Source organism: Pseudophryne corroboree, chromosome 1, assembly GCF_028390025.1.
Source record: "Pseudophryne corroboree isolate aPseCor3 chromosome 1, aPseCor3.hap2, whole genome shotgun sequence".
NCBI classification, from domain to species: Eukaryota; Metazoa; Chordata; class Amphibia; order Anura; family Myobatrachidae; genus Pseudophryne; species Pseudophryne corroboree.
This window is the reverse complement of record NC_086444.1, coordinates 2,760,498-2,778,518: the sequence shown is the minus strand read 5'-3', so window position 1 is coordinate 2,778,518 and position 18,021 is coordinate 2,760,498. Positions and strand designations below refer to the sequence as shown.

At 47.0% G+C, this 18,021-nt stretch overlaps 1 protein-coding gene across 1 annotated transcript in view; it reads left to right on the top strand.

Moving 5' to 3' along the window:
- Nucleotides 1–18,021, top strand: part of GBA2 (glucosylceramidase beta 2) — a 331,889-nt gene that overhangs the window by 302,911 nt on the left and 10,957 nt on the right. The window contains exons 16-17 of the mRNA XM_063957477.1: nucleotides 10,465–10,580; nucleotides 14,881–15,072. Of these exons, the coding sequence (XP_063813547.1) occupies nucleotides 10,465–10,580; nucleotides 14,881–15,072 (308 nt within the window). The remainder of the gene's footprint in view (nucleotides 1–10,464; nucleotides 10,581–14,880; nucleotides 15,073–18,021) is intronic.

Genomic DNA, 18,021 nt, shown 5'->3' with positions numbered 1-18,021 from the left:
TGTCCTCGTGTCCTATTACTTCTCTCCCTGTGAGGAATGTCTCCCCCTGTACCGTGGTGATACCCCTGATATATGTGACAGTCTCTATCATGTCCTCATGTCCTATTACTTCTCTCCCTGTGAGGAATGTCTCCCCCTGTACCGTGGTGATACCCCTGATATATGTGACAGTCTCTCTCATGTCCTCGTGTCCTATTACTTCTCTCCCTGTGAGGAATGTCTCCCTTGTACCGTGGTGATACCCCTGATATATGTGACAGTCTCTCTCATGTCCTCGTGGTCTAATACTTCTATCCCTGTGAGGAATGTCTCCTCCTGTACCGTGGTGATACCCCTGATATATGTGACAGTCTCTATCATGTCCTCGTGTTCTGTTACTTCTCTCCCTGTAAGGAATGTCTCCCCCTGTACCGTGGTGATACCCCTGATATATGTGACAGTCTCTATCATGTCCTCGTGTCCTATTACTTCTCTCCCTGTAAGGAATGTCTCCCCCTGTACCGTGGTGATACCCCTGATATATGTGACAGTCTCTTTCATGTCCTCGTGGTCTATTCTCTCCCTGTGAGGAATGTCTCCCCCCTGTACCATGGTGATACCCCTGATATATGTGACAGTCTCTTTCATGTCCTCGTGGTCTATTCTCTCCCTGTGAGGAATGTCTCCCCCTGTACCGTGGTGATACCCCTGATATATGTGACAGTCTCTATCATGTCCTCGTGGTCTATTCTCTCCCTGTGAGGAATGTCTCCCCCCTGTACCGTGGTGATACCCCTGATATATGTGACAGTCTCTCTCATGTCCTCGTGGTCTATTCTCTCCCTGTGAGGAATGTCTCCCCCCTGTACCGTGGTGATACCCCTGATATATGTGACAGTCTCTATCATGTCCTCTTGTCCTATTACTTCTCTCCCTGTGAGGAATGTCTCCCCTTGTACCGTGGTGATACCCCTGATATATGTGACAGTCTCTATCATGTCCTCGTGTCCTAATACTTCTCTCCCTGTGAGGAATGTCTCCCCCTGTACCGTGGTGACACCCCTGATATATGTGACAGTCTCTGTCATGTCCTCGTGTCCTTTTACTTCTCTCCCTGTGAGGATATCTCCCCCTGTACCGTGGTGATACCCCTGATATATGTGACAGTCTCTCTCTTGTCCTCGTGTCCTAATACTTCTCTCCCTGTGAGGAATGTCTCCTCCTGTACTGTGGTGATACCCCTGATATATGTGACAGTCTCTATCATGTCCTCGTGGTCTATTACTTCTCTCCCTGTGAGGAATGTCTCCTCCTGTACCGTGGTGATACCCCTGATATATGTGACAGTCTCTCTCATGTCCTCGTGGTCTATTCTCTCCCTGTGAGGAATGTCTCCCCCTGTACCGTGGTTATACCCCTGATATATGTGACAGTCTCTCTCATGACCTCATGGTCTATTACTTCTCTCCCTGTGAGGAATGTCTCCCCCTGTACCGTGGTGATACCCCTGATATATGTGACAGTCTCTCTCATGACCTCGTGGTCTATTACTTCTCTCCCTGTGAGGAATGTCTCCTCCTGTACCGTGGTGATACCCCTGATATATGTGACAGTCTCTATCATGTCCTCGTGTCCTATTACTTCTCTCCCTGTGAGGAATGTCTCCTCCTGTATCGTGGTGATACCCCTGATATATGTGACAGTTTCTCTCATGTCCTCCTGTCCTATTACTTCTCTCCCTGTGAGGAATGTCTCCTCCTGTACCGTGGTGATACCCCTGATATATGTGACAGTCTCTCTCATGTCCTCATGTCCTATTACTTCTCTACCTGTGAGGAATGTCTCCTCCTGTACCGTGGTGATACCCCTGATATATGTGACAGTCTCTCTCATGTCCTCGTGTCCTATTACTTCTCTCCCTGTGAGGAATGTCTCTCCCTGTACCGTGGTGATACCCCTGATATATGTGACAGTCTCTATCATGTCCTCATGTCCTATTACTTCTCTCCCTGTGAGGAATGTCTCCCCCTGTACCGTGGTGATACCCCTGATATATGTGACAGTCTCTCTCATGTCCTCGTGTCCTAATACTTCTCTCCCTGTGAGGAATGTCTCCTCCTGTACCGTGGTGATACCCTTGATATATGTGACAGTCTCTATCATGTCCTCGTGTCCTATTACTACTCTCCCTGTGAGGAATGTCTCCTCCTGTACTGTGGTGATATCCCTGATATATGTGACAGTCTCTCTCATGTCCTCGTGGTCTATTCTCTCCCTGTGAGGAATGTCTCCTCCTGTACCGTGGTGATACCCCTGATATATGTGACAGTCTCTATCATGTCCTCTTGGTCTAATACTACTCTCCCTGTGAGGAATGTCTCCTCCTGTACCGTGGTGATACCCCTGATATATGTGACAGTCTCTCTCATGTCCTCGTGGTCTAATACTTCTCTCCCTGTGAGGAATGTCTCCTCCTGTACCGTGGTGATACCCCTGATATATGTGACAGTCTCTCTCATGTCCTCGTGGTCTAATACTACTCTCCCTGTGAGGAATGTCTCCTCCTGTACCGTGGTGATACCCCTGATATATGTGACAGTCTCTCTCATGTCCTCGTGGTCTAATACTTCTCTCCCTGTGAGGAATGTCTCCCCCTGTACCGTGGTGATACCCCTGATATATGTGACAGTCTCTCTCATGTCCTCGTGTCCTATTACTACTCTCCCTGTGAGGATGTCTCATCCTGTACCGTGGTGATACCCCTGATATATGTGACAGTCTCTATCATGTCCTCGTGTCCTATTACTTCTCTCCCTGTGAGGAATGTCTCCTCCTGTACCGTGGTGATACCCCTGATATATGTGACAGTCTCTATCATGTCCTCGTGGTCTAATACTACTCTCCCTGTGAGGAATGTCTCCTCCTGTACCGTGGTGATACCCCTGATATATGTGACAATCTCTATCATGTCCTCGTGTCCTAATACTTCTCTCCCTGTGAGGAATGTCTCCCCCTGTACCGTGGTGATACCCCTGATATATGTGACAGTCTCTCTCATGTCCTCGTGTTCTAATACTTCTCTCCCTGTGAGGAATGTATCCTCCTGTACCGTGGTGATACCCCTGATATATGTGACAGTCTCTATCATGTCCTCATGTCCTATTACTTCTCTCCCTGTGAGGAATGTCTCCTCCTGTACCGTGGTGATACCCCTGATATATGTGACAGTCTCTCTCATGTTCTCATGTCCTATTACTTCTCTCCCTGTGAGGAATGTCTCCTCCTGTACCGTGGTGATACCCCTGATATATGTGACAGTCTCTATCATGTCCTCGTGGTCTAATACTACTCTCCCTGTGAGGATTGTCTCCTCCTGGACCGTGGTGATACCCCTGATATATGTGACAGTCTCTATCATGTCCTCGTGGTCTAATACTACTCTCCCTGTGAGGATTGTCTCCTCCTGTACCGTGGTGATACCACTGATATATGTGACAGTCTCTATCATGTCCTCGTGTCCTATTACTTCTCTCCCTGTGAGGAATGTCTCCCCCTGTACCGTGGTGATACCCCTGATATATGTGACAGTCTCTATCATGTCCTCGTGTCCTATTACTTCTATTCCTGTGAGGAATGTCCCCCCCTGTACCGTGGTGATACCCCTGATATATGTGACAGTCTCTCTCATGTCCTCGTGGTCTATTCTCTCCCTGTGAGGAATGTCTCCTCCTCTACCGTGGTGATACCCCTGATATATGTGACAGTCTCTATCATGTCCTCGTGGTCTAATACTACTCTCCCTGTGAGGAATGTCTCCTCCTGTACCGTGGTGATACCCCTGATATATGTGACAGGTTCTCTCATGTCCTCGTGTCCTAATACTTCTCTCCCTGTGAGGAATGTCTCCTCCTGTACCGTGGTGATACCCATGATATATGTGACAGTCTCTATCATGTCCCACCTTTCCCTTCTCTGCTCCAAAATATACATAGTGAGATTTCTTAGTCTTTCTGGGTATGTTGTGTGATGTCGGCCATGCACCGTTTTAGTTGCCCTTCTTTGTACAGTCTCTAATGTATTATTATCCTTCTGAAGATATGAGAACTGGACACAGTATTCTAGATGAGGCCGCACCAATGACCTATACAGTGGCATTCAGATACTGCTCTCAACAGGCAGTTTTACATAACATACTTTTGTGCAATTATTCTTATAAGCAGCCTTAAGCCTGATTTAAGACAGGATTTTATTGTGAATCTGTGACTGAACGTCACCGGAGCGGATCCAGATCCTCCAGGATGAGACGGTCAAAGGAGAGTGACCACTACCCACTGTCCATAAAGGACAATGGTAGCTGTACATGTGACCAAGGCATGCACCGCCCACGGGTAAACATTGATTGGATGTAAACCACAGGGCGGACTTAACCCCTGTGGTAGTGTGTATTGGAGTAGGATAAAAGGAGGGCAGCTGCCCCATGAAAAGTGTATTATACCATTTGCTTTCTGCTGTAACATCTACTGTGTTGCTGTTGCCCCTAGCAATAGGGAAGAGTCTTTTTGAAGGCTTTTTGGGCAAATAAACATCTGTCTCAAGCAGGGCTAGGCGAAACCTAGCTCCATTTTTCGGCTGTCCGGGGTGTACCCAGCGTCTCCAAGCTCTGCCTCCAGCTAGCTTTTGGGTAGAGGCCTAGTCAAGCGACTAGTGGGGATTCATCAACACCACACACAGTTTGGTGGTGCCCACGTAAACCTGCCCACTGCGCAGTGGGTGGAGTCAGTAACAGGCGGTTACTGACGGAAAGCGGGAATTCCCTATGTGGCCAGGTCCGGTGTGACCTAAAACTCTATTCTGTGACTGGGGACGGGACGCGAAACGGTGAGGGTTGTCGTATGTGACCGTCTGGTCACAATGTTCAATTCTGTCACCCTGCAATCCTCACTGTGACTGAGATCGCCGTACAGCCAGTTTCTGTTTAGAAACGTTTGTAATATGATTCCTAGCAAATGTAAATACCTGTGTTTTATTATTATTATTAGGGCATTTGAGGCATAGTTAATGAAGGCATACTGGGCTGGTGTTTGCATAGTCAAACACTGTGTAATTTATCTCATTTCATCAGCTAAATGTTTGCCTTACTGGTTGTCTGTGTTAAATAGCCATAGTATTCCTTTAGAGACAATTTAGGATCAGCTATGCATTAAAATACACAAATTGTTCATAACACTATGTATTTGAATATGAACAGTTAAACAACATTAGTTAACAGATATTTGATCATTTAACTTTAACAATTGCAACTTCATTACGCTCTAAGCCCAAATAATTTCTGTTTTATTTCAAACACACAGCATGTACCACAAATTGCTTTTTTTCATAGCACTCCATGGTATTTTCTCCAAAGCTATTACATCCTTTACTGTCCCTTAAATGTACCCCTCTCTACACATTGACGGCTTAATGATATACTTCCCTTTTATTAACACTCATGAGCCTTTTACCTATCTTTTACATTGACAGTAACATCCACATCTATTGCCATAAATAACATTCACAAACCTCCTACAACTATACTTATGTCTCCTGCATCTAATAGGTGGTAACATATCACCAATTCCAGGCCCCAACCACTTACAACACTCTCATACAGCTGATTCGCAGGAATATATAAATCCAGCTAACCTCATAAACATCACCTCGCCTACCCTGCAACATTGTCACATATTGGACTCCAATTCATGCACACCTCCTGGCCTGGTAACTGTATAGGAGGTGGCGTTGGAATATACCAGTCCCAATTTTTCACATATACTGTTGTCCTACAGAAACCATCCCCCACATTTACATCATCTGAAGTACATTCTGTCAGGATTTTCACTTCTCTCCCTCTCTCTGCGTGTTGCAGCTATCGCCCACCTGGGCAACCCACACAATTTCTGGAAGATTTTTCTGCCTGGCTCCCTCACTTACTATCCTCTAACATCCCCGCCATCATCATGGGTGATTTCAATATCTCAATTTACATGACACTATCTTTTCATGCCTCCAAGCTACTCTCTCTAACGTCCTCTCATGGCCTCTCCCATTGGACTGACTTTGTTACTCATTAGGAGGGCCAATGCCTTGATCTTGATTTCTTTCTTTCACAAGACTATGTTCAGTTTCCAAATTCATTAACCTCTCAGATTACAATTTTATCTCCTGCATGCTTTCCTCCATTACTTCAAGCTCAATGTCACTGAAGCCTCCTCAAACCCGCAGCAATATTAACACAATTCATTTTCAAGACCTTTCCAAACCTATTTCCACTCCCTCATCTCTGCTCAAGTCTCTAACCTCAAATGACTTTTTAAAACATTTAAATTACTTCTTTACCCTCCCTCACCCAACCCACCAGCCTCTGTCAACACCCAAGTTTTTGCTTCCTATTTCAAGGCCAAGATGGATTAGATCGAAAATGAATTGGTATGCTCTTCCTCAGCCTGTGACCTGCTCAATTCCCTACCCTCTGCCACCTTCTCATTTGATCCCACTATCTACACTCTTCTCATTCTCCTACTCCACTACCTCTCCTCTAGATCCTATACCTATACTTTTCTGGTTCAATCCCAGAGTCCATCGATTCCGATCCAGTCTCTGTATACAGTTATTCCGATTCAATCCCGTTATTTAGTTATTCCGGAACAATCCCGGTATCCAGCTGTTTGGTTCAATCCCGGTTTCCAGCTATTATTATGGTGTCGGTATTACATCCCAGTTTAATCCTGGTTCCTGTGCATCCCTGCTCAAGCTGAGCTCCAGTTCTCTCCAGCCCTATTCCATGGCCAAATATAAGATTGCAGGTTCACTGGACGATTGTTCTGGAAGCCTTACTGAGTATAACAGCACCCCAGCAGTACCAGTCCATGCAGCCCTACAATCTTCAGTCTCGATGCTACTGATGCATCCGTCCAGACCAGAAGCTATGGTTCTTTACCCAGGGGATTGTCCTGAGTTATGCAACATTGCTTGTTGCCATAGGCCCATCAGTTGTCATAAGGAGATCGATACCTCCCTGATGAACTGTAGACGGAAGTCACAGTGTCTCAGGTCTGGGTCATATCTGGGGTGGAGAGAATCACCACAGTGATTTGCAGGAGCATGTGCAAGCTGTTTGGTTGCAGTCCAGAAGGGGTAAACATTGCAATCGGCACATGTTTGCCCAGATGGTCCCAAGATTACTCAGACACCAGAAGGTTTTCTTCTCAATGGGTGAGGACCGATGCCAACTTCCCTGTGGCCATAGAACATCTGGACTAGTGACAAGATTTTGGACAGGTGAAGGTGGGGCTACTGCATGGGTTCCCTGCTGATGTCCTCCTTGGCAACGACCTAGGGAGATGACTTGCTAGCCAGTTTGTTAATGTGATCCATTGTAGCAAGGTAGGGCCTGCAGATCATACACCAGCCAGACCTCGGCCATCAAGACCAGTCATCACTTACGAAGCCGTCTGCAGGAAGAAGTGGAGCTCTAGCAAAAACCCCACCAGCCCCAGTCATTATCACTTGCTTAGAGACAGGACTTTGGCGTTTGCCCCCTGTTGCCTGTAAACAGGGCAACTGTTGCCACAGTATAAGAAGGAAAAAGTAGAAGATGAGTGGGTGCCAAGCTTACTGCAATAAAGGTTAAGCCCACTGACCTTCCCCTCGTTACCTCTGAAATGTATGAGCTTTTAAACTGGTTTTATGTTATTAAACCTCATTAGGTATGTTCTGTTTTCTAACATATACCGTCAGGGAATGTTGTTCTCACTCTGTTAGTGTAACCAGTTTCCCAGATGTAACATGGAAAGTTGTATCAGCCGCTATCTCAATGCTTTTTGGAACTTACTCTACTAGTAGTCAGCTGGAACAAAATTTATGCCCAATGAAAGCTTCATGATTACATTCTGGGATGTGATTTGTGATTACGTGGATTATTCTTTATGGACAGAGAATGGTGTATCCCGCGCAGGTTAACTCCCTGGAGCATGGTCCCTGCTGTAGTCCGAGAACTCTAAGGAAGGCTCATTGCCCTCCCTCCATTGCGTAGGTCCAGGTGTAACAGTCCAGCCACCTGGATCGTGTTCCTCATCTGACCATTAAACAGGCTGACTAGGGGCTATGACTTCTGCCACACTGGTCTAGGTTCGGACACCACAGACTATGCTACATTTTGGGCTTCCAGTAGATAATTATACTGTATATTGGCAATAGTTCCAGCCTTGCTGTCAGAGGAATGTAGACGAACACAATGATAACCCCCATTAGGGTAGGGTAGTCTTTGTGGCAAATCTCCTGGCTTTTATTTGCCTGTAACTGTTGCCTATGTGATTCTGTAGAGAACCATGATTCATTCTTTCCATTTGTCTTTGCCTCAGTGATTCATATCTTACAGAGGTGGCAGCTAAACCTTGTGGGCAAAACATCTCAACACAAGCCCAATGTCCTCACAGCCACTGACCGCTATCAGTCCTGTGTCTCTAGCAGGGTACTTCCCTGTACTCCTTTCTGGTGGAACCCAGCTATGGGGGAAGATCGCCTGGACCTGGGTCTGAACCAGGCTCTTCTCTCTCTAGTCTGGCCTTCAGCAGGACATACACCCCAGCTCCACACCTGAGCTCCTGCTGTTGGGCATCAGAGCTCCAGTGAATGAGCATGTTGTGCCACCAAGGAATGACATCATCTTATACCAATTGCATATTTTCACCACATAAAGACTCATTGCTATTCTGATTTGTAAGGGAACTCACCAGCTTCCTCCCATCGGGACGCTTCATCCTTGGCACTTACAGTTGTCTGGCATAGTAGCCATTAGGCAGTCATTGCTGGGCTACTCAGTGGAAAGGATATCTCCTGAGCATTTTGGCCTGTTGCCAGGTACTATTTAGTTGCCCAATGTCTAAAGTAATTGGGGTCACCCGTAGTGCAGGGCATGCAGTGCATAGGACTGAAGTGCAGGGAGGTGGACAGGTACATTTAGATGACGTAGGGGGGATGGGCAGCTGGTACGCTAAGAGGACATAAGGGGGGATGGGCAGCTGGTACGCTAAGAGGACATAAGGGGGGATGGGCAGTGGGTACACTCAGAGAACAAGGGGGATGGGCAGCGGGTACACTAAGAGGACACAGGGGTGGACAGGTACATTTAGATGACGTAGGGGGGATGGGCAACTGGTACACTAAGAGGACACAGGGGGGATGGGCAGTGGGTACACTCAGAGGACAAGGGGGATGGGCAGCGGGTACACTAAGAGGACACAGGGGTGGACAGGTACATTTAGAGGACATAGGGGGATGAGCAGCGGGTACACTCAGAGGACACGGGGGATGGGCAGCGGGTACACTCAGGGGGCTCGGGGGGATTGGCCATTGGGTAACTCGGAGGACACGGGCGATGAGCAGCGGGTACACTCTGAGGACACGGGGGATGGGCAGCGGGTACACTCTGAGGACACGGGGGATGGGCAGCGGGTACACTCTGAGGACACGGGGGATGGGCAGCGGGTACACTCTGAGGGTACGGCGTGATGGGCAGTGGGTACACTCTGAAGGTACGGGGTGATGGGCAGCGGGTACACTCAGAGGACAGGGGTGATGGGCAGTGGGTACACTCTGAGGGTATGGGGTGATGGGCAGTGGGTACACTCTGAGGGTACGGGGTGATGGGCAGTGGGTACACCCTGAGGACACGGGGGATGGGCAGTGGGTACAGTCAGAGGACACGGGGGATGGGCAGTGGGTACACCCTGAGGACACAGGGGATGGGCAGTGGGTATAACCTGAGGACACGGGGGATGGGCAGTGGGTACACCCTGAGGACACGGGGGATGGGCAGTGGGTACACCCTGAGGACACGGGGGATGGGCAGTGGGTACACTCTGAGGGTACGGGGTGATGGGCAGTGGGTACACCCTGAGGACACGGGGGATGGGCAGTGGGTACACCCTGAGGATACGGGGGGTGGGCAGTGGGTACACTCTGAGGGTACGGGGTGATGGGCAGTGGGTACACTCTGAGGACACGCGGGATGGGTAGTGGGTACACCCTGAGGACACGGGGGATGGGCAGTGGGTACACCCTGAGGACACGGGGGATGGGCAGTGGGTACACCCTGAGGACACGGGGCATGGGCAGTGGGTACACCCTGAGGACACGTGGGATGGGCAGTGGGTACACCCTGAGGACACGGGGGATGGGCAGTGGGTACACTCTGAGGGTACGGGGTGATGGGCAGCGGGTACACCCTGAGGGTACGGGGTGATGGGCAGCGGGTACACTCTGAGGGTACGGGGTGATGGGCAGCGGGTACACTCTGAGGGTACGGGGTGATGGGCAGTGGGTACACCCTGAGGACACGGGGGATGGGCAGTGGGTACACCCTGAGGACACGGGGGATGGGCAGCGGGTACACCCTGAGGAGGACACAGTGCGCTATTTGTTGATGTTTTCTTTTCTCTTCCCCAGGGAAATATTATAACTATGACTGTGGGGAGCAGGCCTATCGTGACAGTGTGATGTCTGACCAGTGCGCCGGACAGTGGTTCCTACGCGCCTGTGGGCTGGGCCGTGGAGAGACTGAGGTATCCTATATTATATCATCTGCGGGGCCTGTGATGGGGACTGACGCCAATCCTGGGACACAATTTTATGCTCACCCATTTTTCTTTTTTTGTGGCAATCTCCAAATACTGATCATTGGTGATTGGCCTGTACGTGGGCATCTTATTATGTCTGTGATTGGCCTGTACGTGGGCAACTTATTATGTCTGTGATTGGCCTGTACGTGGGCATCTTATTATGTCTGTGATTGGCCTGTACGTGGGCATCTTATTATGTCTGTGATTGGCCTGTACGTGGGCATCTTATTATGTCTGTGATTGGCCTGTACGTGGGCAACTTATTATGTCTGTGATTGGCCTGTACGTGGGCATATTATTATGTCTGTGATTGGCCTGTACGTGGGCATCTTATTATGTCTGTGATTGGACGGTACGTGAGCATCTTATTATGTCTGTGATTGGCCTGTACGTGGGCATATTATTATGTCTGTGATTGGCTGGTACGTGGGCATCTTATTATGTCTGTGATTGGCCGGTACGTGGGCATCTTATTATGTCTGTGATTGGCCTGTACGTGGGCATCTTATTATGTCTGTGATTGGCCTGTACGTGGGCATCTTATTATGTCTGTGATTGGACGGTACGTGAGCATCTTATTATGTCTGTGATTGGCCTGTACGTGGGCATATTATTATGTCTGTGATTGGCCTGTACGTGGGCATATTATTATGTCTGTGATTGGCCTGTAGGTGGGCATCTTATTATGTCTGTGATTGGCCTGTACGTGGGCATATTATTATGTCTGCGATTGGCCTGTACGTGGGCATCTTATTATGTCTGCTATTGGCCTGTACGTGGGCAACTTATTATGTCTGTGATTGGCCGGTACGTGGGCAACTTATTATGTCTATGATTGGCTGGTACTTGGGCATCTTATTATGTCTGTGATTGGCCTGTATGTGGGCATCTTATTATGTCTGTGATTGGCCTGTATGTGAGCATCTTATTATGTCTGTGATTGGCCTGTACGTGGGCATATTATTATGTCTGTGATTGGCATGTATGTGGGCATCTTATTATGTCTGTGATTGGCCTGTATGTGGGCATCTTATTATGTCTGTGATTGGCCTGTAGGTGGGCATCTTATTATGTCTGTGATTGGCCTGTACATGGGCATCTTATTATGTCTGTGATTGGCCTGTCGGTGGGCAACTTATTATGTCTGTGATTGGCCTGTACGTGGGCATCTTATTATGTCTGTGATTGGCCTGTAGGTGGGCATCTTATTATGTCTGTGATTGGCCTGTAGGTGGGCATCTTATTATGTCTGTGATTGGCCTGTAGGTGGGCATCTTATTATGTCTGTGATTGGCCTGTAGGTGGGCATCTTATTATGTCTGTGATTGGCCTGTAGGTGGGCATCTTATTATGTCTGTGATTGGCCTGTACGTGGGCATCTTATTATGTCTGTGATTGGCCTGTAGGTGGGCAACTTATTATGTCTGTGATTGGCCTGTATGTGGGCATCTTATTATGTCTGTGATTGGCCTGTACGTGGGCATCTTATTATGTCTGTGATTGGCCTGTAGGTGGGTAACTTATTATGTCTGTGATTGGCCTGTAGGTGGGCATCTTATTATGTCTGTGATTGGCCTGTAGGTGGGCATCTTATTATGTCTGTGATTGGCCTGTAGGTGGGCATCTTATTATGTCTGTGATTGGCCTGTACGTGGGCATCTTATTATGTCTGTGATTGGCCTGTAGGTGGGCATCTTATTATGTCTGTGATTGGCCTGTACGTGGGCATCTTATTATGTCTGTGATTGGCCTGTACGTGGGCATCTTATTATGTCTGTGATTGGCCTGTAGGTGGGCAACTTATTATGTCTGTGATTGGCCTGTATGTGGGCATCTTATTATGTCTGTGATTGGCCTGTACGTGGGCATCTTATTATGTCTGTGATTGGCCTGTAGGTGGGTAACTTATTATGTCTGTGATTGGCCTGTAGGTGGGCATCTTATTATGTCTGTGATTGGCCTGTAGGTGGGCATCTTATTATGTCTGTGATTGGCCTGTAGGTTGGCACCTTATTATGTCTGTGATTGGCCTGTAGGTGGGCATCTTATTATGTCTGTGATTGGCCTGTAGGTGGGCATCTTATTATGTCTGTGATTGGCCTGTACGTGGGCATATTATTATGTCTGTGATTGGCCTGTATGTGGGCATCTTATTATGTCTGTGATTGGCCTGTAAGTTGGCATCTTATTATGTCTGTGATTGGCCGGTACGTGGGCAACTTATTATGTCTATGATTGGCCGGTACGTGGGCATCTTATTATGTCTGTGATTGGCCGGTACGTGGGCATCTTATTATGTCTGTGATTGGCCGGTACGTGGGCATCTTATTATGTCTGTGATTGGCCTGTAGGTGGGCATCTTATTATGTCTGTGATTGGCCTGTATGTGGGCATCTTATTATGTCTGTGATTGGCCGGTACGTGGGCATCTTATTATGTCTGTGATTGGCCTGTAGGTGGGCATCTTATTATGTCTGTGATTGGCCTGTATGTGGGCATCTTATTATGTCTGTGATTGGCCGGTACGTGGGCATCTTATTATGTCTGTGATTGGCCTGTAGGTGGGCATCTTATTATGTCTGTGATTGGCCGGTACTTGGGCATCTTATTATGTCTGTGATTTGCCTGTAGGTGGGCAACTTATTATGTCTGTGATTGGCCTGTACGTGGGCATCTTATTATGTCTGTGATTGGCCTGTAGGTGGGCATCTTATTATGTCTGTGATTGGCCTGTACGTGGGCATCTTATTATGTCTGTGATTGGCCTGTAGGTGGGCAACTTATTATGTCTGTGATTGGCCTGTACGTGGGCATCTTATTATGTCTGTGATTGGCCTGTAGGTGGGTATCTTATTATGTCTGTGATTGGCCTGTAGGTTGGCACCTTATTATGTCTGTGATTGGCCTGTAGGTGGGCATCTTATAATGTCTGTGATTGGCCTGTTGGCCTGTAGGTGGGCATCTTATTATGTATGTGATTGGCCTGTACGTGGGCATCTTATTATATCTGTGATTGGCCTGTAGGTGGGCAACTTATTATGTCTGTGATTGGCCTGTACGTGGGCATCTTATTATGTCTGTGATTGGCCTGTAGGTGGGCATCTTATTATGTCTGTGATTGGCCTGTACGTGGGCATCTTATTATGTCTGTGATTGGCCTGTAGGTGGGCATCTTATTATGTCTGTGATTGGCCTGTAAGTTGCCCACCTACAGGCCAACCTGATATTGCCATAACTGTTGACAATGCAACTATCCACCCTACACCACAAGCTCACTGCCTAGGTGTCATCCTTGACTCTGAACTGTCGTTTGTTCCACACATTCAATCTGTCTCTAAATCATGTTACATGCACCTTAAAAACATATCCAAAATACGTCCTTATCTTACACAAGACACTGCAAAAACTCTAATCCACGCTCTCATTATCTCCCGCATTGATTATTGTAATAGTCTCCTTACTGGTCTTCCCAAACATAGGCTCTCATCACTACAATCCATTTTAAATGCAGCTGCGAGGCTAATCTTCCTCGCCAGACGTTCTTCATCTGCTGATCCGCTCTGTCAGTCCCTCCATTGGTTACCGGTATTCTACCATGTCAAATATAAAATACTTTTACTTACATACAAGGCTATTAACCAAACTGCACCATCATACATCTCTTCACTCATCTCAAAATATCTCCCTACCAGACCTCTCCGCTCTGCACAAGATCTGCGTCTCTCATCCACATGTATTACCTGTTCCCACTCAAAATTACAGGACTTTACCCGGGCTTCACCCACTCTGTGGAATGCACTCCCACGCACAATAAGACTCTCCTCTAGTCTCCAAACCTTTAAACGTTCTCTGAAAACTCACCTCTTCAGACAAGCCTACCAAATTTCAGACCCACCCACATAACCTTCACAGCTTCCCTATCAAGTTACATCCCCTCTGTACAGTCCACATAAACTCACATTTTGTCTTCTAACATTGCTGGGTGATCATATCATATACAACCCTTTAAGAACCTAGCAATCTGGGGAACCATTATGTGACAGGTAGCATCTATCCTTGTGTATCAATGCCTATTTCCCTATAGAGTGTAAGCTTGCGAGCAGGGCCTTCCTACCTCTATGTCTGTCTTTGCCCAGTTTTGTTCTATTACTGTTGTTCTAATTGTAAAGTGCAACGGAATATGCTGCTATATAAGAAACTGCTAATAAAGAAATAAATCTCATTATGTGTGTTGTTGTTTTAGGTGTTCCCCAGTGCGCATGTGCTCAGCGCCCTGAAAACCATATATGAATTAAATGTGAAGCAGTTTGCAAACGGGCAGATGGGCGCAGTGAACGGAATGCGCCCAGATGGAACCATTGACAAATCCAGCGTCCAGTCCGATGAGGTGTGGATTGGGGTGGTGTACGGACTAGCAGCCACTATGATTTATGAGGTATGAGGCATTGTAATGATATCAGTAATGTTCCGTGTAATGTTGCTTGTCCTCTGAAGGTGGGAGAGTCCACTCTATCTACAGTGAGGTACCAGCATCCTGAGTGTGGAGTCCTCAGCTGCTGCTTTCATGGGGTGGCCCTGTGTAACCTGCGGCAGTATCAGTGCTTGCTGGTGAAGTACACTGTGCATTTCATCAATGGCTTGCAGAGAACTAGGGGTAAATTTACTAAAGGTCGCATCTGTCTGTTTGAAACGTCAGATCACTATAATCACTATGCCCTGTGCAGATCACTATAATCACTATGCCCTGTGCAGATCACTATAATCACTATGCCCTGTGCAGATCACTATAATCACTATGGTCCGTGCAGATCACTATAATCACTATGCCCTGTGCAGATCACTATAATCACTATGGCCTGTGCAGATCACTATGATCACTATGGCCTGTGCAGATCACTATTATCGCTATGGCCTGTGCAGATCACTATAATCACTATGGTCCGTGCAGATCACTATAATCACTATGCCCTGTGCAGATCACTATAATCACTATGCCCTGTGCAGATCACTATAATCACTATGCCCTGTGCAGATCACTATAATCACTATGGTCCGTGCAGATCACTATAATCACTATGCCCTGTGCAGATCACTATAATCACTATGGCCTGTGCAGATCACTATGATCACTATGGCCTGTGCAGATCACTATTATCGCTATGGCCTGTGCAGATCACTATAATCACTATGGTCCGTGCAGATCACTATAATCACTATGCCCTGTGCAGATCACTATGCCCTGTGCAGATCACTATAATCACTATGCCCTGTGCAGATCACTATAATCACTATGGCCCGTGCAAATCACTATAATCACTATGCCCTGTGCAGATCACTATAATCACTATGACCTGTGCAGATCACTATAATCACTATGCCCTGTGCAGATCACTATAATCACTATGGCCCGTGCAAATCACTATAATCGCTATGGCCTGTGCAGATCTCTATAATCACTGTGGCCTGTGTAGATCACTATGGCCTGTGCAGATCACTATGATCACTATGGCCTGTGCAGATCACTATTATCGCTATGGCCTGTGCAGATCACTATAATCATTATGGCCTGTGCAGATCACTATAATCACTATGCCCTGTGCAGATCACTATAATCACTATGGCCCGTGCAGATCACTATAAACACTATGCCCTGTGCAGATCACTATAAACACTATGCCCTGTGCAGATCACTATAATCACTATGGCCCGTGCAGATCACTATAAACACTATGCCCTGTGCAGATCACTATAATCACTATGCCCTGTGCAGATCACTATAATCACTATGGCCCGTGCAAATCACTTTAATCACTATGGCCTGTGCAGATCACTATAATCGCTATGGCCTGTGCAGATCACTATAATCATTATGGCCTGTGCAGATCACTATAATCGCTATGCCCTGTGCAGATCACTATGGCCCATGCAGATCACTATAAACACTATGCCCTGTGCAGATCACTATAATCACTATGGCCCGTGCAGATCACTATAAACACTATGCCCTGTGCAGATCACTATAATCACTATGCCCTGTGCAGATCACTATAATCACTATGGCCTGTGCAGATCACTATAAACACTATGCCCTGTGCAGATCACTATAACCACTATGCCCTGTGCAGATCACTATAATCACTATGGCCCGTGCAAATCACTATAATCACTATGGCCTGTGCAGATCACTATAATCGCTATGGCCTGTGCAGATCACTATAATCATTATGGCCTGTGCAGATCACTATAATCACTATGCCCTGTGCAGATCACTATAAACACTATGCCCTGTGCAGATCACTATAATCACTATGCCCTGTGCAGATCACTATAATCACTATGGCCCGTGCAGATCACTATAAACACTATGCCCTGTGCAGATCACTATAATCACTATGCCCTGTGCAGATCACTATAATCACTATGGCCCGTGCAGATCACTATAATCGCTATGGCCCGTGCAGATCACTATAATCACTATGGCCCGTGCAGATCACTATAATCATTATGGCCCGTGCAGATCACTATAATCACTATGGCCCATGCAGATCACTATAATCACTATGGCCCGTGCAGATCACTATAATCATTATGGCCCGTGCAGATCACTATAATCACTATGGCCCATGCAGATCACTATAATCACTATGGCCCGTGCAGATCACTATAATCATTATGGCCCGTGCAGATCACTATAATCACTATGGCCCGTGCAGATCACTATAATCACTATGGCCCGTGCAGATCACTATAATCATTATGGCCCGTGCAGATCACTATAATCACTATGGCCCGTGCAGATCACTATAATCACTATGGCCCGTGCAAATCACTATAATCGCTATGGCCTGTGCAGATCACTATAATCACTATGGCCTGTGCAGATCTCTATAATCACTATGGCCTGTGCAGATCACTATGGCCTGTGCAGATCACTATAATGACTATGGCCCGTGCAGATCTCTATAATCACTATGGCCTGTGCAGATCACTATGGCCTGTGCAGATCACTATAATGACTATGGCCCGTGCAGATCTCTATAATCACTATGGCCTGTGCAGGTCACTATATCGCTATGGCTTGTGCAGATCATTATAATCACTGGCCTGTGCAGATCATTATAATCACTATGGCCTGTGCAGATCACTATAATCACAATGGCCTGTGCAGATCTCTATAATCACTATGGCCTGTGCAGATCACTATAATAACTATGGCCTGTGCAGATCACTATAATCACTATGGCCTGTGCAGATCTCTATAATCACTATGGCCTGTGCAGATCACTATGTCCTGTGCAGATCACTATAATCACTATGGCCTGTGCAGATCACTATGATCACTATGTCCTGTGCAGATCACTATAATCACTATGGCCTGTGCAGA